General features: G+C 65.8%; 1 protein-coding gene across 1 annotated transcript; it reads left to right on the top strand.

The window, feature by feature from the left end:
- Positions 1-610: 610 nt before the first annotated feature.
- Positions 611-20,678, top strand: LOC309452546 (phosphofurin acidic cluster sorting protein 1-like; the record flags this gene model as incomplete). Its single annotated transcript, XM_082077167.1, is given in 25 exon segments — positions 611-700; positions 782-907; positions 2,478-2,508; positions 3,664-3,693; positions 3,696-3,754; positions 4,295-4,367; positions 4,447-4,506; positions 5,621-5,679; positions 5,874-5,930; positions 5,932-6,026; positions 7,264-7,324; positions 7,762-7,871; positions 8,211-8,362; positions 8,763-8,876; positions 9,962-10,065; positions 10,988-11,142; positions 11,220-11,272; positions 12,514-12,624; positions 14,613-14,715; positions 16,158-16,200; positions 16,576-16,618; positions 16,982-17,120; positions 17,755-17,987; positions 18,575-18,676; positions 20,036-20,678. Coding segments are annotated over 25 exon segments (2,316 nt in total), but the record flags the coding sequence as incomplete, so codon positions are not given.
- Between the last annotated feature and the right edge of the window lie 2,186 nt (positions 20,679-22,864).

Raw genomic sequence — 22,864 nt, 5'->3', positions numbered from 1 at the left:
CCCCCCAGTGGTTTATTCCCCCCCCCCAAGTTATTTACCCCCCTCAAGTGATTTGCCCCCCCACAAGTCATTTGCCCCCCCCAATTCATTTGCCCCCCCCAAGCTATTCGCCCCCCAAGTCATTTGCCCCCCCAAGTCATTTGCCCCCCCAATTCATTCCCCCCCCAAACTATTTACCCCCCCAAGCCATTTGCCCCCCCAAGTCATTTACCCCCCCCAAGCTATTTCCCCCCCAAGTAATTTGCCCCCCAAGCTATTTACCCCCCCCAAGCTATTTGCCCCCCACCAAGTGATTTACCCCCCCAAGTAATTTACCCCCAAGTCATTTGCCCCCCCCAAGTCATTTGCCCCCCCCAGTGATTTATTCCCCCCCCAGTGATTTATTCCCCCCCCAGTGGTTTATTCCCCCCCAGTGGTTTATTCCCCCCCCAAGCTATTTGCCCCCCCCAAGCTATTTGCCCCCCCAAGTCATTTGCCCCCCCAAGCTATTTATCCCCCCAAGCTATTTATCCCCCAAGTGATTGACCCCCCCCAACTCATTCCCCCCCCCCAACTCATTCCCCCCCCCCAACTCCATTCCCCCCCCCAATTCATTCCCCCCCCCCCAAAGGGCTCCAAGCGCGTCCTGCGCTCCAACGAGATCGCGCTGCCCCCCGGCGCCGCCCCCGAGGCCGAGCTGCACCTCACCTTCTCCCTGCAGGTACCGCACCCATGGGTGCCCCCCACCCCCCAGCACCCATGGGTGCCCCCCACCCCCCCGTTAACCCTGTGCCCCCCCCAGTACCCCCACTTCCTGAAGCGCGACGCCAACCGGCTGCAGGTGATGCTGCAGCGGCGCAAGCGCTACAAGAGCCGCGCCATGCTGGGCTACAAGACGCTGGCCGTGGGGCTCATCAACATGGCCGAGGTGGCACCCATGGGTGCTGGGGGGGGGCATGGGGTGGGGGGGGCGGGGGGGGCACCCTAAGGGTCGTTAAGAGTCATTAGGACTCATTAATGGTCGTTAAAGTGGGTGCTGGGGGAACCTGGGGTGATCTGGTACTTGGGGGTCAGGGTGTCTGTTGGGGGTCAGGGTGTTCTATGGGGGTTTGGGGGGTCCCATGGGTGCTGGGGGGGGGGCATGGGGTGGGGGGGGCACCCTAAGGGTCGTTAAGAGTCATTAGGACTCATTAATGGTCGTTAAAGTGGGTGCTGGGGGGATTGGGGTGATCTGGTACTTGGGGGTCAGGGTGTCCTATTGGGGTTTGGGGGGTCCCATGGGTGCTGGGGGGGGGCATGGGGTGGGGGGGCGGGGGGGGCACCCGGGGGGCGCTGGGGTTCGTTAATGGTCGTTAAAGTGGGTGCTGGGGGGAACCTGGGGTGATCTGGTACTTGGGGGTCAGGGTGTCCTGTTGGGGGTCAGGGTGTTCTATGGGGGTTTGGGGGGTCCCATGGGTGCTGGGGGGGGGGCACGGCCCGGGGGGGGCACCCTAAGGGTCGTTAAGAGTCATTAGGACTCATTAATGGTCGTTAAAGTGGGTGCTGGGGGAACCTGGGGTGATCTGGTACTTGGGGGTCAGGGTGTCCTGTTGGGGTTTGGGGGGTCCCATGGGTGCTGGGAGGGTGGGGGGGCACCCCAGGGGTCGTTAAGAGTCATTAAGACTCATTAAGAGTCATTAGGACTCATTAATGGTCGTTAAAGTGGGTGCTGGGGGAACCTGGGGTGAACTGGTACTTGGGGGTCAGGGTGTCCTATTGGGGTTTGGGGGGGTCCTATTGGGGTTTGGGGGGTCCCATGGGTGCTGGGGGGGGGCATGGGGTGGGGGGGCGGGGGGGCACCCCGGGGGGCGCTGGGGTTCGTTAATGGTCGTTAAAGTGGGTGCTGGGGGAACCTGGGGTGATCTGGTACTTGGGGGTCAGGGTGTCCTGTTGGGGTTTGGGGGGTCCCATGGGTGCTGGGGGGGGGGGGCATGGGGTCGGGGGGGCCGGGGGGGGCAACCTACGCATCATTAAGAGTCATTAGGACTCATTAATGGTCATTAAAGTGGGTACTGGGGGGATTGGGGTGACTTGGCATTTGGGGGTCAGGGTGTCCTGTTGGGGTTTGGGGGGTCCCATGGGTGCTGGGGGGGGGGCATGGGGTGGGGGGGCGGGGGGGGCACCCCGGGGGGCGCTGGGGTTCGTTAATGGTCGTTAAAGTGGGTGCTGGGGGGAACCTGGGGTGATCTGGTACTTGGGGGTCAGGGTGTCCTGTTGGGGTTTGGGGGTCCCATGGGTGCTGGGGGGTTGGGGGGGCACCTCAGGGGTCGTTAAGAGTCATTAAGAGTCATTAGGACTCATTAATGGTCATTAAAGTGGGTGCTGGGGGGGGCAGGGTGCCCCCGTGACCCCCGTGCCCCCCGCACCCATAGGTGCTGCGCACCCCAGCGAGGGGGGGTCCCGTGGGTGCTGGGGGGGGCAGGGTGCCCCCGTGACCCCCGTGCCCCCCGCACCCATAGGTGCTGCAGCACCCCAGCGAGGGGGGGTCCCGTGGGTGCTGGTGCTGCACCGCGCCCTGAAGGGGGCGGCCGAGCCCGTGGCCGAAATTCGGGTGAACGCGCTGAGCAGCCAACCCCTGGGTGCCGAGGGCAAGGGCAAAGGTCAGCACCCATGGGGGGGGGGCGGGGGCACCCATGGGTGCTGGGGGACCCGTGCTGGGGGGCAGGGGGCACCCATGGGTGCTGGGGGACCCGTGGTGGGGGGTGTGGGGCACCCATGGGTGCTGGGGACACGTGGTGGAGGGTGTGGGGGCACCCATGGGTGCTGGGGGCAGGGGGCACCCATGGGTGCTGGGGGACCCGTGGTGAGGGGAGTAGGGCACCCATGGGTGCTGAGGACACATGGTGGGGGTGTGGGGCACCCATGGGTGCTGTGGGGCAGGGGGCACCCATGGGTGCTGGGGACCCGTGGTGGGGGGTGTGGGGCACCCATGGGTGCTGGGGGGCAGGGGGCACCCATGGGTGCTGGGGACCCGTGGTGAGGGGTGTAGGGCACCCATGGGTGCTGTGGGGCGGGGGCACCCATGGGTGCTGGGGACCCGTGGTGGGGGGTGTGGGGCACCCATGGGTGCTGGGGGGCAGGGGGCACCCATGGGTGCTGGGGGACCCGTGGTGAGGGGTGTAGGGCACCCATGGGTGTGGGGACACATGGTGGGGGGTGTGGGGCACCCATGGGTGCTGGGGGGCAGGGGCACCCATGGGTGCTGGGGACACGTGGTGGAGGGTGTGGGGCACCATGGGTGCTGGGGAGGAGCTGTGAGAACCAGGGATGCTTGACAGAAGCACCCATGGGTGCTGGGAGATCAGGGGGCACCCATGGGTGCTGGGGACCTGTGGTGGGAGGTGTGAGACACCCATGGGTGCTGGAGACCATGGTGGGGTTGGGTGCACCCATGGGTGCTGGGGAGGGGCTGTAGGAACCAGGGATGCTTGACAGAGCACCATGGGTGCTGGGGGTGCTGAGGGGGCACCCATGGGTGCTGGGAGACCCATGAGCCTGCAGCTCCTTGCGATGTCTCTGCCACCACCCATGGGTGCCAGAGGGGGTCAGTTTTGGGGGGTGCGGTCACCTGTGGGTGCTTGGGGCTCCTCTTGGGTGCCCCCCCACCCATGGGTGCCCCCCCACCCATGGGTGCCCCCCCCCCAGATCGCTCCCCCGACCTGGACAACTACTCGGAGGGGAGGAGGAGAGTTTCTCCTCGGAGCAGGAAGGGAGTGATGACGCCCTGCACGGCCAGGTGGGTGCCCAGCACCCATGGGTGCTCCCCAGACCCTTGGGTGCCCCCCAGCACCCATGGGTGCCCCCAAGAACCTCCTGAGATCCTCGACCCAAAGTCATAATGAGCAACTGTCACCTTGGGGTGTCCCACCCCCAGCACCCACTGTGTCCCTTCTGGGTGTCCCCCCACCCTTGGGTGTCCCCCCACCCTTGGGTGTCCCCCAGCACCCATGGGTGCCCCCCAAGAACCTTCTGAGATCCCTCAACCCAAGGTCATGATGAGCAAGTGTCACCTTGGGGTGTCCCATCCGCAGCACCCCAACTGGGACCCTGTGCCCTTCTGGGTGTCCCCCCACCCTTGGGTGCCCCCCAGCACCCATGGGTGCCCCCCAGACCATTGGGTGCCCCCCGAGAACCTCCTGAGATCCCTCAACCCAAGGTCATGATGAGCAAGTGTCACCTTGGGGTGTCCCACCCCCAGCACCTACTGGGTCCTTTCTGGGTGTCCCCCCACCCTTGGGTGCCCCCCAGCACCCATGGGTGCCCCCGTGTCCCCCAGGACCTGTTCTACGAGGAAGAGGAGCTGCCCAAGGGGAAGAAACCGCGGCGGGAAGCCGATGGGACCCGCGCGGGTGACGGGGGTGCTGGGTGGGGGGGGTCAGGGTGCTGGGGGCACCCATGGGTGCCACTGACCCCCTCGCCCCCCCACAGCAGCCCAACATCAAGCAGAAGTTCGTGGCGCTGCTGAGGAGGTTCAGGGTGTCGGAGGAGGTAGGAGCACCCATGGGTGCTGGGGGCACCCATGGGTGCTGGGGTATATGGGTGGGGCACCCATGGGTCATATGGAGGTGGGAGCACCCATGGGTGCTGGGGTGACACTGGGGTGGGGGCACCCATGGGTGCTGGGGTGACACAGGAGGTTAGAGCACCCATGGGGGCTGGGGTGACACAGGAGATGAGAGCACCCATGGGTGATATGGAGGTGGGAGCACCCATGGGTGCTGGGTGATACTGGGGTGGGAGCACCCATGGGTGATATGGAGGTGGGGGCACCATGGGTGCTGGGGTGACATAGGAGATGAGAGCACCCATGGGTGATATGGAGGTGGGGGCACCCATGGGTGCTGGGGTGACATAGGAGATGAGAGCACCCATGGGTGATATGGAGGTGGGGGCACCCATGGGTGCTGGGGTGACACCGGAGATGAGAGCACCCATGGGTGATATGGAAGTGGGGGCACCCATGGGTGCTGGGGTGACATAGGAGATGAGAGCACCCATGGGTGCTGGGGTGACACGGAGATGAGAGCACCCATGGGTGATATGGGGGGCACCCATGAGTGCTGGGGTGACACAGGAGGTTAGAGCACCCATGGGTGCTGGGGTGACACTGGGGTGGAAGCACCCATGGGTGACATGGAGGTGGGAGCACCCATGGGTGCTGGGGTGATACTGGGGTGGAAGCACCATGGGTGACATGGAGGTGGGGGCACCCATGGGTGCTGGGGTGACACAGTAGATGGGAGCACCTATGGGTGCTGGGGGTTAACAGGGGGTGACAGTGGGGTAGGAGCACCCATGGGTGCTGGAGTGACCGGGTGGCACAGGGTGACCCAGGGGGTGACAGGAGGTGAAAGGGTAGGTGACTGGGGTGTCCTTGGGGGTGACAGGGTGACCCGTGGGGGTGATGGGGGTGACAGGGTGACCCATGGGGGTGACGAGGGGGGTGACGGGGGGGTGACACTGGTGTCCCCACCCAGGGGGGGTTCGAGCATGTGTCCCCCGCCCGCATGCGCGAGGTGACGGGGTGTCCTTGGGGGTGACAGGGTGACCCGTGGGGGTGACGGGGGGTGACGGGGGGGGTGACACCGGTGTCCCCACCCAGGGGGGGTTCGAGCACGTGTCCCCCGCCCGCATGCGCGAGGTGACGGGGTGTCCTTGGGGGTGACAGGGTGACCCGTGGGGGTGACGGGGGGTGACGGGGGGGGTGCCACCCGGTGTCCCTGTCCCAGGGGGGTTCGAGCCACGTGTCCCCCGCCCGCATGCGCGAGGTGACCGGGGTGTCCTTGGGGTGACAGGGTGACCCGTGGGGGTGACGGGGGGTGACGGGGGGGGTGCCACCGGTGTCCCTGTCCCAGGGGGGGTTCGAGCACGTGTCCCCCGCCCGCATGCGCGAGGTGGCCGAGGACCTGGACGGAGCTGTACGACACCCTGGAGATCTTCAACCCCAGTGACAGCGGGGACATGGAGGACACGGACAGCGTCATCAGCACCCCCAAACCACGGCTGCGGTGAGTGACATGGGGACACCATGGGGACACAATGGGGACATGGGGACACGGACAGCGTCATCAGCACCCCGAAACCACGGCTGCGGTGAGTGACATGGGGACATGGGGACACCATGGGGACATGGGACACCATGGGGACATGGGGACACGGACAGCGTCATCAGCACCCCGAAACCACGGCTGCGGTGAGTGACATGGGGACATGGGGACATGGGGACACCATGGGGACACCATGGGGACATGGGGACACGGACAGCGTCATCAGCACCCCCAAACCACGCTGCGGTGAGTGACATGGGGACATGGGACACAATGGGGACATGGGGACACGGACAGCGTCATCAGCACCCCCAAACCACGGCTGCGGTGAGTGGGGGACATGGGGACACCATGGGGACACAATGGGGACATGGGGACACGGACAGCGTCATCAGCACCCAAAACCACGGCTGCGGTGAGTGGGGACATGGGGACACCATGGGGACACCATGGGGACACCATGGGGACATGGGGACACGGACAGCGTCATCAGCACCCCAAAACCACGGCTGCGGTGATGGGGGACATGGGGACACCATGGGGACACAATGGGGACATGGGGACACGGACAGCGTCATCAGCACCCGAAACCACGGCTGCGGTGAGTGACATGGGGACACCATGGGGACATGGGACACGGACAGCGTCATCAGCACCCCCAAACCACGGCTGCGGTGAGTGACATGGGGACACCATGGGGACATGGGACACCATGGGGACATGGGGACACGGACAGCGTCATCAGCACCCCGAAACCACGGCTGCGGGTGAGTGACATGGGGACATGGGGACACCATGGGGACACCATGGGGACATGGGGACACCATGGGGACATGGGGACACGGACAGCGTCATCAGCACCCCCAAACCACGGCTGCGGTGAGTGACATGGGGACATGGGGACACCATGGGGACATGGGGACACGGACAGCGTCATCAGCACCCCAAAACCACGGCTGCGGTGAGTGACATGGGGACACAATAGGGGTGTCACCTCACCCGGGTGTCACCTCCCCTGGAATGGGTGACCACCACTGTCCCCTTGACCCCCCCATTGTCACTGCTGGTCCCCATGTCCCCATGTCCCATTGTCCCTATTGTCCCCATGTCCCTATTGTCCCCGTTGTCCCCATTGTCCCCAATGTCCCCATTGTCCCCAATGTCCCCATTGTCCCCAATGTCCCCAATGTCCCCACAGCCCGTTCTTCGAGGGTCTCTCCCAGTCCAGCTCCCAGACCGAGATCAGCAGCCCCCCCCCGGTCAGTGGCACTGGGGACACTGGGGACACTGGGGACACTGGGGGCTTAGGGGGGCACTGGAGCACTGGGGGGGGCACTGGGGGGGGTTGGGGGGTCACTGGGAGGGTTTTGGGGTTCCCACCCCCCCTTATTCCCACAGGCAGAACCCGGGACCAAGTTGGGGCGCAAACCCCCCGACGAGGGGGGCGGAGCCCGACGGGACGGTGAGGGACCCCAGAACCCCCCCATGACCCCCCATGACCCCCCTGAGCCCCAAAACCCCCACATCATCCCCAATCCCCCCGGGACCCCCAAAACCCCTGAAGCCCCCACACCCCCCTAACCACCCCTGGGACCCCCCAAACCACCCCCATCCCCCCCACTTTCAGGGTGTCCCCCCTTTTTTGGGGGGGGTTCCAACCCCCCCCGCCCCCCCCAATTTTATGTTCCCTCCCCAGGACACTCGGGGGGAACCCGACCCCCCCCAACCTGAGCCCGGGGGGGTCCCCGAAAAGCTCCGGACCCCCCTAAAGGGCAGCAAGGGGGGGGCGGAGGTGACATCACCCAGGTGAGGGCACCCATGGGTGCGGGGGGGGGAATTGGGGTGCCCGGGGGGGTTATTGGGGTTCGGGGGGGTTATTGGGGTCCCTGGGGGTTTATTGGGGTTCAGGGGTTATTGGGGTCCCTGGGGGGTTATTGGGGTTTGGGGGTTTATTGGGGTCCTGGGGGGGTTATGGGGGTTCAGGGGTCATTGGGTCCCTGGGGGGTTATTGGGGTCCCTGGGGGGGTTATTGGGGTTCAGGGGTCATTGGGGTCCCTGGGGCGTTATTGGGGTCCCTGGGGGGGTTATGGGGGTTTGGGGGTCATTGGGGTCCCTGGGGGTCATTGGGGTCCGGTGTCCCCGCAGGGGGGGGACACGTCGGGGGACCCCCCTGCGGGAGCGGCCGCTGGGCCGGGGGGTCCCCGGGGGGGTCCCCAGTGTCCCCAGTGTCCCCAACCCCGGGGACAGGACACAGCTCGGACAGCGAGAGGTCACCGGAGCTGGGCCCGGGGGGACAGGTGACAATGGGGACATGTGGGGACACGGGGGGACATGGGGGGGACGGTGACAATGGGGACATGGGGGACAGGTGACAGTGGGGGACATGGGGGGGACATTGGGGACATGGGGGGGACAGGTGACAATGGGGGACATGGGGACATTGGGGGGACATGGGGGGACAGGTGACAGTGGGGGACATGGGGGGGACAGGTGACAATGGGGGACATGGGGGGACATGGGGACATTGGGGGACATGGACAGGTGACAATGGGGGACGTGGGGACATTGGGGGGACAGGTGACACTGGGGGGACTTTGGGCTTGGGGATACGGGGGGGTCATGGGGACACGGGGAGGGTGATGGGGACACGCCTCCCCCCCCCCCCACCCATGGGTGCTCCCCCTCCCCCCCCGATAGGTGCCGCCCCCCCGCCGGGCGCTGTGGGATCAATTGGGCCCCGCCCTGGGCCCCGAATCCGGGGGGGTCCCCGAGCGCCTCCTGCTGGTCAGCACCTGCCACTGGCGGGGCCAGGTGAGGGGGCACCCATGGGGTGGGGGGGCACCCATGGGTGGGGGGTGAGAGTCCTGCTGGTCAGCACCCACTTGGGGGGGACATGGGGGGCACCCATGGGAGGAGGGAACCCATGGGGGGAAGGCACCTATTGGGGGGGGGGGACCCATGGGTGGGGGGGGGCATGGGGTGAAGGGATGGGGGGGGGTCGGGGGTGTCAGTGGGTGCTGGGGGGGTGGGGTGGGGTCTCTGACATGTCCCCCCGGTGGGTGCTGGGGGTGTCAATGGGTGCTGGGGGGTTTGGGGGGGTCAGTGGGGCTGGGGGGTCAGTGGGTGTCAGTGGGTGTTGGGGGGGGTCAATGGGTGCTGGGGGTCAGGGGGGTCAGTGGGTGTTGGGGGGGGGTTGGGGGGGGTCAATGGGTGCTGGGGGTCTTGGGGGTCAGTGGGTGTTGGGGGGGGTTGGGGGGGGGTCAATGGGTGCTGGGGGTCTTGGGGGGGTCAGTGGGTGCTGGGGGTCTTGGGGGGGTCAGTGGGTGTTGGGGGGTCAGTGGGTGCTGGGGGTCTTGGGGGGTCAGTGGGTGTTGGGGGGGTCAGTGGGTGCTGGGGGGGTCAATGGGTGCTGGGGTCTTGGGGGAGTCAGTGGGTGTTGGGGGGTCAGTGGGTGCTGGGGGGGTCAGTGGGTGCTGGGGGTCTTGGGGGGTCAGTGGGTGCTGGGGGGGGTCAGTGGGTGTTGGGGGGGTCAATGGGTGCTGGGGTCTTGGGGGGTCAGTGGGTGCTGGGGGGGTCAGTGGGTGTTGGGGGGGTCAGTGGGTGCTGGGGGGGTCAGTGGGTGCTGGGGGTCTTGGGGGGTCAGTGGGTGCTGGGGGTCTTGGGGGGGTCAGTGGGTGTTGGGGGGGTCAGTGGGTGCTGGGGGTCTTGGGGGGTCAGTGGGTGCTGGGGGGGTCAATGGGTGCTGGGGGTCTTGGGGGGGTCAGTGGGTGCTGGGGGAGGGTCAGGGGGGGTCGGGGGGGTCAGGGGTCCCTGACGTGCCCCCCCGCAGTGGGTGCTGGGGGTCTCAGGGGGGTCAGTGGGTGCTGGGGGGGGTCCCTGACGTGCCCCCCCCGCAGTGGGTGCTGTCGCAGCTGCGGTCGCAGGGTCACCCCGCGGTGGGTGCGGGGGGGTCGGAGCTGCCGGCTGTTCTGGGCGCCCTCCTGACGCGCATCCAGCGCATGTGAGTGGCGCGGTGGAACCTGTTGTCACCCGCTGGCACCCAGTGTGTCACCCGCTGGCACCCAGTGTGACCCAGTGTCACCCCATGTCACCCATTGTTACCCAGTGTCACCAACTGTTACCTGTTGTCACCCAGTGTGTCACCCAGTGTCACCCACTGTCACCTATTGTCACCCGCTGTCACACACTGTCACCTTATGACACCCAGTGTCACCCACTGTCACCTATTGACACCTGCTGTCACCCAGTGTGTCACCCATTGTCACCCACTGTGTCACCCACTGTCACCCACTGTCACCTTATTGACACCCGCTGTCACCCAGTGTGTCACCCATTGTCACCCACTGTGTCACCCATTGTCACCCACTGTCACCCACTGTCACCTTATTGACACCTGCTGTCACCCAGTGTGTCACCCGCTGTCACCCAGTGTGTCACCCGCTGTCACCTATTGTCACCCACTGTCACCCGTTGTCACCCACTGTCACCTATTGTCACCCAGTGTGTCACCTGCTGTCACTCGCTGTCACCTATTGTCACCCAGTGTGTCACCCCTTGTCACCCGCTGTCATCCAGTGCGACCCGCTGTCACCTATTGACACCCAGTGTCACTCACTGTTACCTATTGTCACCTACTGTCACCTATCGTCACCTGCTGTCACGCAATGTCACCTATTGTCACCCAGTGTCACCCGCTGTCACCTATTGACACCCACTGTCACTCAGTGTCACGCAATGTCACCCAATGTCACCCAGTGTCTTCCCCTGTCACCCACCCCATACCCCCCAATGGGTGCCCCCCCCACCCCCCAGGGGCACCCCACCCCCCCCCCCCGTGCACCCATGGGTGCCCTGAGCGGGGGGCATCCTGACCCCCCCACCCATGGGTGCCCGGGGGGGCTGTGAGCGCCGTGTCCCCGCAGGTGTCCGTGTCCCCCCCCCGCGGTGACGCTGGTGGCCCTGGGGGGGGCGCCCTGGCTCAGCACCCTCCTGCGCAGCCTCGTCCGCACCCTGGGCACCCGCAGCCCCGACATGGGGGGGCCCCCGGGACCCCTGCGCCTGCTGCCCGTGGCGCTGGGTGAGCACCCGTGGGTGCTCCTGCACCCACACATCGCACACAGCACCCATAGATCACATACAGCACCCACAGATCACATATGACATGGGGGGGCCCCCGGGACCCCTGCGCCTGCTGCCCGTGGCGCTGGGTGAGCACCCATGGGTGCTCCTGCACCCACACATCGCACACAGCACCCATAGATCGCACACAGCACCCATAGATCACATACAGCACCCATAGATCATATACAGCACCCACAGGTCACACATAGCACCCACAGCACCCATAGATCACATACAGCACCCAGAGATCACATATAGCACCCACAGCACCCATAGATCACACACAGCACCCATAGATCACATTCAGTACCCACAGATCGTATACAGCACCCATAGATCATATACAGCACCCATAGATCATATACAGCACCCATAGATCACATACAGCACCCATAGATCACATACAGCACCCACAGTACCCATAGATCACATACAGCACCCATAGATCACACACAGCACCCAGAGATCACACACAGCACCCATAGATCACATATAGCACCCACAGTACCCATAGATCACATACAGCACCCATAGATCACACAGAGCACCCATAGATCACACACAGCACCCATAAACCATATACAGCACCCACAGATCACACACAGCACCCATAGATCACATACAGCACCCATAGATCATATACAGCACCCACAGATCACACACAGCACCCATAGATCACATACAGCACCCATAGATCATATACAGCACCCACAGGTCACACATAGCACCCACAGCACCCATAGATCACATACAGCACCCAGAGATCACATATAGCACCCATAGATCACACACAGCACCCATAGATCACATTCAGTACGCACAGATCGTATACAGCACCCATAGATCATATACAGCACCCATAGATCACATACAGCACCCAGAGATCACATATAGCACCCACAGCACCCATAGATCACATACAGCACCCATAGATCACATATAGCACCCACAGTACCCATAGATCACATACAGCACCCATAGATCACATATAGCACCCACAGTACCCATAGATCACATACAGCACCCATAGATCACACACAGCACCCAGAGATCACACTCAGCACCCAGAGATCACATATAGCACCCAGAGATCACATATAGCACCCACAGTACCCATAGATCACACACAGCACCCATAGATCACACACAGCACCCATAAACCATATACAGCACCCATAGGTCACACGCAGCATCCAGAGATCACACACAGCGCCCATAGATCACATACAGCACCCATAGGGCACCTCTGGCACCCATGGGACACTGAGGGGGGGCGGGTGGGTCCCCTGTGTCACCCAGTGTCACCCAATGTCCCCCATGTCCCCAGGTCCCCACCCATTGGGTGCCCATTTGGCCGCCCTGGACCCCCGTTACGGCGCCGCCTTCCTGGACCCCCCCTGGCGGGAGCTCTTTGGGCGCAGCGAGGCCCCCCCCACCGGTATGGGTGCCCCCCACCCATGGGTGCCCCCCCAGCACCCATGGGTGCCCCTGGGGTTGTCACATGGGGGGGATATCGGGGGGGGGGGCTGGGAGCAAGGGGACAGTCATGGGAGCACCCGAGGGTGGGGGGCAAATGTGCAGGGTGGGGGGGGTCTGGGGGCACCCATGGGTGGGGGGGCACCCATGGGTGGGGGCGCCCATCCCACTGGTATTGTCACCAAAGGAGGGGAATCCTTTGATATAGGGGGGGTCCAGGGGACGCCCTGGTTTTGGGGGGTCCAGGGGGAACCCATGGGTGGGGGGGGGTCTTTGGGAGCACCCATGGGTGGGGGGCACCCATGGGTGCTATTGGCCACCATGGGGTGTCACCCATCCCACTGCTATTGTCACCCAAGTGGGGGAACCCTTCAATATGGAGGGAGGGGGTCAAGGGGACACCCTGGTTTTGGGGGGTCTGGGGGGGCACCCATGGGTGGGGGTGCACCCATGGGTGCTATTGTCCACCATGGCTGGGGTGTCACCCATCTCCTTGCCATTGTCACCCAAGGAACGGGGGCACCCTGGGGTGGGGTCCTGGGAGGCACCCATGGGTGGGGGGTCTTGGGGGGCACCCATGGGTGAGGGTCTTGGGAGGCACCCAGGGGTGGGGGTCTTGGGGGCACCCATGGGTGCTATTGGCCACCATGGATGGGGTGTCACCCATCTCTTTGCCATTGTCACCCAAGGAGTGGGGGACACCCTGGGGCGGGTCCGGGGGGGCACCCTGGGTTTGGGGGCACCCATGGGTGCTATTGGCCACCATGGGTGGGGTGTCACCTGTCCCACTGCTATTGTCACCCAAGGAATGGGGGACACCCACGGGTGGGGGGCACCCATGGGTGCTATTGTCCACCATGGATGGGGTGTCACCCATCTCTTTGCCATTGTCACCCAAGGAGCGGGGGACACCCTGGGGTGGGGTCCGGGGGTCACCCTGGGTTTGGGGGCACCCATGGGTGCTATTGGCCACCATGGGTGGGGTGTCACCCATCTCCTTGCCATTGTCACCCAAGGAACGGGGGCACCCTGGGGTGGGGTCCTGGGAGGCACCCATGGGTGGGGGGTCTTGGGGGGCACCCATGGGTGAGGGTCTTGGGAGGCACCCATGGGTGGGGGGGTCTTGGGGGCACCCATGGGTGCTATTGGCCACCATGGATGGGGTGTCACCCATCTCTTTGCCATTGTCACCCAAGGAGTGGGGGACACCCTGGGGCGGGTCCGGGGGGCACCCTGGGTTTGGGGGCACCCATGGGTGCTATTGGCCACCATGGGTGGGGTGTCACCTGTCCCACTGCTATTGTCACCCAAGGAATGGGGGACACCCACGGGTGGGGGGCACCCATGGGTGCTATTGTCCACCATGGATGGGGTGTCACCCATCTCTTTGCCATTGTCACCCAAGGAGCGGGGGACACCCTGGGGTGGGGTCCGGGGGTCACCCTGGGTTTGGGGGCACCCATGGGTGCTATTGGCCACCATGGGTGGGGTGTCACCCATCTCCTTGCCATTGTCACCCAAGGAATGGGGACACCCTGGGGTGGGGTCCTGGGAGGCACCCATGGGTGGGGGGGTCTTGGGGGCACCCATGGGTGAGGGTCTTGGGAGGCACCCATGGGTGGGGGGGTCTTGGGGGCACCCATGGGTGCTATTGGCCACCATGGGTGGGGTGTCACCCATCTCGCTACCATTGTCACCCAAGGAACGGGGGACACCCTGGGGTGGGGTCCGGGGGGCACCCTGGGTTTGGGGGCACCCATGGGTGCTATTGGCCACCATGGGTGGGGTGTCACCCATCTCGCTACCATTGTCACCCAAGGAACGGGGGACACCCTGGGGTGGGGTCCGGGGGGGCACCCTGAGTTTGGGGGCACCCATGGGCGGGTCCGGGGGCACCCTGGGTTGGGGGGCACCCTGGGGCGGGGGGCACCCATGGGTGCTGTGCCGCAGAGCCGTTCGACGTGGTGGGCCGGATCCTGACGTACGCGGCGGGTGCTGGGGCCACCCACGCGCTGCCCGTGGCCGAGGCCATGCTGACCCGCGGGGACACCCGGTGGGGACACGGGGGGACACGGGGACGTGGGGACGTGGGGATGGGACACGGGGACGTGGGGACAGGGGGACATGGGGACAGGGACATGGGGACGTGGGGATGGGACACGGGGACGTGGGGACAGGGACATGGGGACAGGGGGACACAGACAGGGGGACATAGGGAGAGGGAGGGGGGACATGGGGACATGGGGATGGACATGGGGACAGGGAGGGGGGACATGGGGACAGGGACATGGGGACATGGGGATGGACATGGGGACACAGACAGGGGGACATGGGGACATGGGGATGGACATGGGGACATGGGGACAGGGACATGGGGACATGGGGACACAGACAGGGGGACATGGGGAGAGGGAGGGGGGACATGGGGACAGGGGACATGGGGACAGGGACATGGGGACATGGGGATGGACATGGGGACACAGACAGGGGGACATGGGGACATGGGGACACAGACAGGGGGACATGGGGAGAGGGAGGGGGGACATGGGGACAGGGGACATGGGGACAGGGACATGGGGATGGACATGGGGACACAGACATGGGGACAGGGACATGGGGACATGGGGACATGGGGATGGACATGGGGACAGGGATGGGACATGGGGACAGGGACATGGGGATGGACATGGGGACACAGACAGGGGGACATGGGGACAGGGACATGGGGATGGACATGGGGACACAGACATGGGGACAGGGACATGGGGACATGGGGACATGGGGATGGACGTGGGGACAGGGATGGGACATGGGGACAGGGACATGGGGATGGACATGGGGACACAGGGGGACATGAGGACATGGGGACAGGGAGGGGGGACACGGGATGGACATGGGGACAGGGATGGGACATGGGGACACAGACAGGGGGACATGGGGATGTGGGGATGGACATGGGGACAGGGACGGGACAAGGAGACAGAGGGATGGGACAAGGGGACACGGGGATGGACGTGGGGACAGGGACATGGGGACAGGGGTGGGGACAGGGAGGGGGGACAGGGGACATGGGGATGGACATGGGGACAGGGGTGGGGACACAGGGACAGAGGGACAGGGGACATGGGGATGGACATGGGGACAGGGAGGGGGGACAGGGGACATGGGGATGGACATGGGGACAGGGGTGGGGACACAGGGACAGAGGGATGGGGACAAGGGACAGGGGACATGGGGATGGACATGGGGACAGGGACATGGGGACATAGGGACGGGACAAGGGGACAGGGATGGGGACATGGGGACGGGACATGGGGACGGGACATGGGGATGGACATGGGGATGGACATGGGGATGGGACATGGGGACAGAGGGACACAGGATGGACATGGGGACAGGGACATGGTTATGGACATGGGGACAGGGGGACAGGGATGGGGACACGGGGACAGGGTGACGGTGACACCGCCCCTGATGTCCCCAACGTGTCCCCAGCCCGGATGACGACTCGTACCAGAAGTTTGTCCCCTTCGTGGCGGTGAGTGACACGGGGACACTGGGTGACATGGGGGGACACCGGGTGACACGGGGGACACCGGGTGACATGGGGGGGACACCGGGTGACACGGGGGACACCGGGTGACATGGGGGGGACACCGGGTGACACGGGGGACACCGGGTGACATGGGGGGACACCGGGTGACATGGGGGACACCGGGTGACATGGGGGGGACCTGGTCCCTGGGTTGTGGTGACACGAGGTGACACTGGGTGACATTGACCATGGGGGCACCATCCCCGGGTCAAGGGTGGCCCTGGGTGGCAGGAGGTGACACTGGGTGACATTGACCATGGGGACACCGTCTTCGGGTCAGGGGTGTCCCCAAGTGTCCCCAAGTGTCCCCTCCCGCAGGCGGTGACAGTCGGGCAGCTGGATGACCCCCCCGCGGCACCCGGTAGGTGACACTGGGACGGGGGGGTCACTGTCACCCCCTCCCACACACACTTTGTCCCCCTGGGTCCCTTTTGTCCCCTCCCATGTCCCCAATGTCCCCCTGGGGTCCCTGTCCCCCCCACCCAGGGTCCCATGTCCCCTCCCATGTCCCCCTTGTCCCCACCCTTGGGGTCCCATTTGCCCCCCAATGTCCCCCTGGGGTCCATGTGTCACCCCCCCCCCAGAATGTCCCCAGTGTCCCCCCCATGTCCCCAATGGCCCTGGAGTCCTTGTCCCCTTTATCCCCAATGTCCCCACCCTTGGGGTCCCATGTCCCCCATGTCTGTCACCCATGGGTGTCACTGACCTGCTGTCCCCCCCCCAGGTGACAATGACGAGTGTCCCCCCCCGGGGCTGCTCGTCCCGTCCCCCTCCCCCCCACCCGGGGGGGGGGTGACAGGGGGACCCCGCGAAGCCGCCACCCCCCCCGCGTCCCCCTCCATGGGCGGCACCGGCACCCAGGGGTGAGGGGGCACCCATGGGTGCTGGGGAGCACCGGGAATGGGGGGGAGCTGGGGGACACCCATGGGTGCTGGGGGGGGAGGGTCAATGGGGTCAGGGGGTCACCCGGACGCCTGGGTCCCTTTGGAGGTGGCACCCATGGGTGCTGGGGGGGGAGACAGGGGGTCACCTGGATGCCTGGGTTCCTTTGAAGGGGGCACCCATGGGTGCTGGGGGGGGGTCAATAGGATCGGGGGTCACCCGGACGCCTGGGTCCCTTTGAAGGGAGCACCCATAGGTGCTAAGGGGGGTGTCAATGGGGTCAGGGGGTCACCCGGACGCCTGGGTCCCTTTGAAGGGAGCACCCATAGGTGCTAAGGGGGGGGTGTCAATGGGGTCACGGCGTCGCCTGGACGCCTGGGTCCCTTTGGAGGTGGCACCCATAGGTGCTAAGGGGGGGGTGTCAGTGGGGTCAGGGGGTCGCCCGGACGCCTGGGTCCCTTTGGAGATGGCACCCATGGGTGCTGGGGGGGGGGACCAGGGGGCCAATCACTTTGGAGGTGGCACCCATAGGTGCTAAGGGGGGTATCAATGGGGTCAGGGGGTCGCCCGGACGCCTGGGTTCCCCATTTCCCCCCGTGTGTGCGCCCCCTGCAGGTCCCCGGGGGACGCGCTGGCGCTGCAGGTGGATTACTGGGGGGGGGCACCCATGGGTGCTGCGGAGCGGCGGCGCGAGGGGGGGGAGCGGCGCGAGGGGGGGGCCAAGAGCACCCTGAGGGGCACCTTCCGCTCCCTGCACGTCACCCGCCCGCCCCCCCCCGGCGACGGCCCCGCCCCCCCCGCCCCCACCCTGACCTTGACCTTGGTGACCCGCGAGAAGAACAAGAAGGGTGAGGGGGGGGCACCCATGGGTGGGGGGAAATGGGGGGCACCTATGGGTGGGGGGGTGAATGGGGGCACCTATGGGAGGATGGGGGGCACCTATGGGTGGGGGGGTGAATGGGGGCACCTATGGGAGGATGGGGGGCACCCATGGGTGGGGGTGCATGGGGGCACCTATGGGTGGGGGGCTGAATGGGGGGCACCTATGGGAGAGTGCATGGGGGGCACCCATGGGTGGGGAGAATGGGGGGGCACCCATGGGTGGGGGGAAATGGGATGTGGCACCCATGTATGGGGGGGGGAGGTCGGGGGGCACCTATGGGAGGGGGTGCATGAGTGGGGGACACCCATGGGTGGGGAGCAGAATTGGGGGGGGGGGTGCAGAATTGAGGGGCACCCATGGGTGCGGGGGTCAACTTTGGGTGGGGGGGGGTGGGCACCCGAAAGTGGGGGTTGGGCACCCATGGGTGCAGGTTGACGCCCCCCTCCTTCCCCCCTTGTCCATCAACCCCCCCATGGGTGCCCCTTCCCTTGTGTGTGATTCCCCCCCACCCATGGGTGCCCCCCACCCATGGGTGCTGTGGGGGGGGGTCAGTGCCCACCCTGTTCAAGCGCCCGCGGGAGCCGGACACCAAGAGCCTGGTGGTGGAGGGGGTGACCCGGCTGATCTGCGCCCCCCGGCAGCCCCCCCTGCGCGGTGCGTGGGGCACCCATGGGTGGGGGGCACCCAAGGGTGGGGGCACCCATTGGGGGTCCTATAGGTGGGAGAAATGGGGGGCGGGGGGTTAAGGGGCTCCTGTGGGTGCTGGGGGTCCCATGGGTGCTGGGGTGGATGTGGGTATTGGGGTGGGTGGGGGCACCCATGGGTGGGGGGCACCCAAGGGTGGGGGGCACGCATTGGGGCTCCTATGGGTGGGGGAAATGGGGGATGGGGGGTTAAGTGGCACCTGTAGGTGCTGGGGGTCCCATGGGTGCTGTGGGTGCTTTTGGTGTCCCATGGGTGGTTTTGAGGTCCCATGGGTGGTTTTGGGGTCCCATGGGTGCTGGGGGGTCACCCATGGGTGCTGTGTGTCCCATGGGTGCTGTGTCACCCATGGGTGCTGTCTGTCCACAGTGTGGGTGGGTTTGGGGTTACATTGGTGGTTTTGGGGTCCCATGGGTGGTTTTGGGGTCCCATGGGTGCTGTGTCACCCATGGGTGCCGTCTGTCTGTCCGTAGTGTGGGTGGTTTTGGGGTCCCATGGGTGCTGTGGTGTCACCCATGGGTGCTGTGTGTCAGCCATGGGTGCTGTGTGTCTGCAGTGTGGGTGGATGGGTCCCCATGGGTGCTGTGTGTCACCCATGGGTGCTGTGTCACCCATGGGTGCTGTCTGTCTGTCCACAGTGTGGGTGGGTTTGGGGTCCCATGGGTGCTGTGTGTCACCCATGGGTGCTGTCTGTCTGTCCGCAGTGTGGGTGGTGTTGAGGTCCCGTGGGTGCTGTGTGTCCCATGGGTGCTGTGTGTCACCCATGGGTGCTGTCAGTCCGTCTGTCCGCAGTGTGGGTGGGTTTGGGGTCCCATGGGTGGGTTTGGGGTCCCATGGGTGCTGTGTCACCCATGGGTGCTGTCTGTCCGTCTGTCCGCAGTGTGGGTGGGTTTGGGGTCCCATGGGTGCTGTGTGTCACCCATGGGTGCTGTCTGTCCGTCTGTCCGCAGTGTGGGTGGGTTTGGGGTCCCATGGGTGCTGTGTCACCCATGGGTGCTGTCTGTCCGTCTGTCCGCAGTGTGGGTTTTGGGGTCCCATGGGTGCTGTGTGTCACCCATGGGTGCTGTGTCACCCATGGGTGCTGTCTGTCCGTCTGTCCGCAGTGTGGGTGGGTTTGGGGTCCCATGGGTGCTGTGTCACCCATGGGTGCTGTCTGTCCGCAGTGTGGGTGGGTTTGGGGTCCCATGGGTGCTGTGTCACCCATGGGTGCTGTCTGTCCGTCTGTCCGCAGTGTGGGTGGGTTTGGGGTCCCATGGGTGCTGTGTGTCACCCATGGCTGCTGTGTCACCCATGGGTGCTGTGTGTCCGCAGTGTGGGTGGACGGGTCCCCGTGGGACGACATCAAGTTCTTCCAGCTGGCGCCCTCGTGGCCGACGCACGTCAAGCACCTGCAGGTGGCGCTTTGGGGGCCCAAGGCGCCCTGAGCCCACCCATGGGTGCCCCCCACCCATGGCAACCCCCACCCATGGGTGCCCCCTCCCCGCCTGTGGGAAACCCCCCACCCAGGATGGGGGAGGGGGCACCCTCAGCTTCTGCAGCGTCGTCGTCGTGTCACCCGCCTTGTGAGCACCCATGGGTGCTGGGACACCCCAGTGCCACCCCCAGAGCACCCATGGGTGCTGAAGACACCCCCAGTGCCACCCCCCACTCCCAGAGCACCCATGGGTGCTGGGACACTCCAGTGCCACTCCAAATAGCACCCATGGGTGCTGGGACACCCCAGTGCCACCCCCCCACACTCCCAGAGCACCCATGGGTGCTGCGAACCCTCCCGACCCCTCCCCCCCCCATCAGTGCCAAATTGGGGGATGGGGGAGGGGGCGGAGCACCCAGCCCCTCCCCCCCCAGCACCCACCGCCCCTCCCCCGCTCGCACGCGCACACCCCAGTCGGGGGGGGACTCGGGATTTGGGGGTGTGTGTCCCCCCCCCAAAAAAAAAAACCAACAAGGGAATAATACAATAAAATAAATGGAGGAAATTGGGGGTTTTCTTGCCCCGGACGCCTGGGTCCCTTTGGGAGGCAATGGGAGGGGTGGGTGGGGCAGGAGGGGACCCAGGCGTCCGGGCCCCGCCCCTCCCCAGGTGTCAGTGAGGGGGGGTCCGCGTGACCCTCATTAGCAGCTGCCGCTAATGAGCACTAATTAGGCCCAAATGGGACTCAGCTGGGACCGGACGCCTGGGTCCCCTTTAGGGGTTGGGGGGGGGGGGGGTGTGTCCCCAAAACTGGGCCCTTGGGGGGCGGGGGGGGGGGGGGGGGGCAGCTGGGGGTCCCGGACGCCTGGGTCCCTTGGGGGGTGACATGGGAAGGCGGGGGGGGGTCCGGACGTCCGGGCCCCCCCCCCCGCCGCCCAAGTGGACCCAGGCGTCCGGGGAGGGGACCCAGGCGTTCGGGAGGGGACCCAGGCGTCCGGGAGGGGACCCAGGCGTTCGGGAGGGGACCCAAGAGTTTCTGTTGAACCACAAACCACTTCCCCCCCCGGCCCCACCCCCCCCCTCCCCGTGTCCCGTGTCCTCCTGTCGCTGCCGCAGCCGCTGGAGCAGGTGGGGACCCAGGCGTCCGGGAGGGACCCAGGCGTCCGGGAGGGTGTGGGTTGGGGGGTCAGAGTGAGGGGGCGGGTGGCACCCCCGGGGTGTCCCCAGAGTCACGTCCCAGTGCCCCGGGGTCCCCGTCCCAGTGCTCCCAGTTGCTCCTGCACCCCCATCCCAGTGCTCCCAGTTCCCCCATCCCAGTGCTCCCAATTGCTCCCAGTTCCTCCTGCACCCCATCCCAGTGCTCCCAGTGCTCCCAGTTCCCCGGGTCCCCATCCCAGTGCTCCCAGTTGCTCCTGCACCCCCATCCCAGTGCTCCCAGTTCCTCCTGCAGCCCCATCCCAGTGCTCCCAGTTCCCCGGGTCCCCATCCCAGTGCTCCCAGTGCTCCCAGTTCCTCCTGCAGCCCCATCCCAGTGCTCCCAGTTCCCCGGGTCCCCATCCCAGTGCTCCCAGTTCCTCCTGCAGCCCCATCCCAGTGCTCCCAGTTCCCCGGGTCCCCATCCCAGTGCTCGCAATTGCTCCCAGTTGCTCCTGCAGCCCCATCCCAGTGCTCCCAGTGCTCCCAGTTCCCCCATCCCAGTGCTCCCAATTGCTCCCAGTTCCCCCATCCCAGTGCTCCCAATTGCTCCCAGTTGCTCCTGCACCCCATCCCAGTGCTCCCAGTTGCTCCTGCAGCCCAATCCCAGTGCTCCCAGTTCCCCCATCCCAGTGCTCCCAGTACCTTGGCCCCCCCCACCCCCAGCCCCCCCAGCCCCCCTCAGTGCCCCCCCCCTCCACCTCCCAGTTCCTGTTACTGGGGCGGCTCCGGAACTGGGGGGGGGAGGTGGAGCGTTATCGGGGTGCACAGGCCCGGGGGGGGGCGGGAGGGGGTTGGGGGATGCGGGGGGGGGGGGGAACCCACGTGATGCTTGTGCAAGAGTGGGGGGGGGCAGCCACCCCCCCAAGGCCAGGGGACCCCCTGAACCCCCAAACGAGGACCCCCCCCCCCCAGTTTTGGGGTGCCCCCCCAGCTTGGGGTTGTCCCCCAAGTTTCGAGGTGTCCCCCCCAATTTCCGGGTGCCACCCCCAATTTCAGGGTCTCCTCCGCCAATTTCGGGGTGCCCCCCCCCAATTTTGGGGTGTCCCCGCAGTTTGGGGTGCCCCCCCACAATTTCGGGGTCTCCCTTCAATTTCGTGGTGCCCCCCCCCCAATTTCAGGGTGTCTCCCAAGTTTCAGGGTGTCCCTCCACAGTTTGGGGGTGCCACCCCCAATTTCAGGGTCTCCCCCCAATTTCGGGGTGCCCCCCCACAATTTCGAGGTGTCCCCCCAATTTCAGGGTGTCTCCCAAGTTTCAGGGTGTCCCCCCCCAGTTTTGGGGTGTCCCCCCCAATTTCGGGGTGTTCCCCCAATTTTGGGGTGTCCCCCCGTTTGGGGGTGTCCCCCCCAGTTTGGGGGTGTCCCCCATAATTTCGGGGTCTCCCCCCAGTGTGGGGGTGTCCCCCCAATTTCGGGGTGCCCCCCCATAATTTGGGGGTGTCCCCCCAGTTTCGGGGTCCCCCATGAGCTGCACCCTGGACCTGGATGGCGCCCCCACCCTGGACGAGCTGCTGCGGGGCTGCGTGGAGGCC

This window comes from Streptopelia decaocto (genome assembly GCF_964273445.1).
Source record: "Streptopelia decaocto genome assembly, contig: HAP1_SCAFFOLD_2074, whole genome shotgun sequence".
NCBI lineage: Eukaryota > Metazoa > Chordata > Aves > Columbiformes > Columbidae > Streptopelia > Streptopelia decaocto.
Note: the sequence above shows the minus strand (reverse complement) of the source record. Positions and strands in the feature narration are given on the sequence as shown.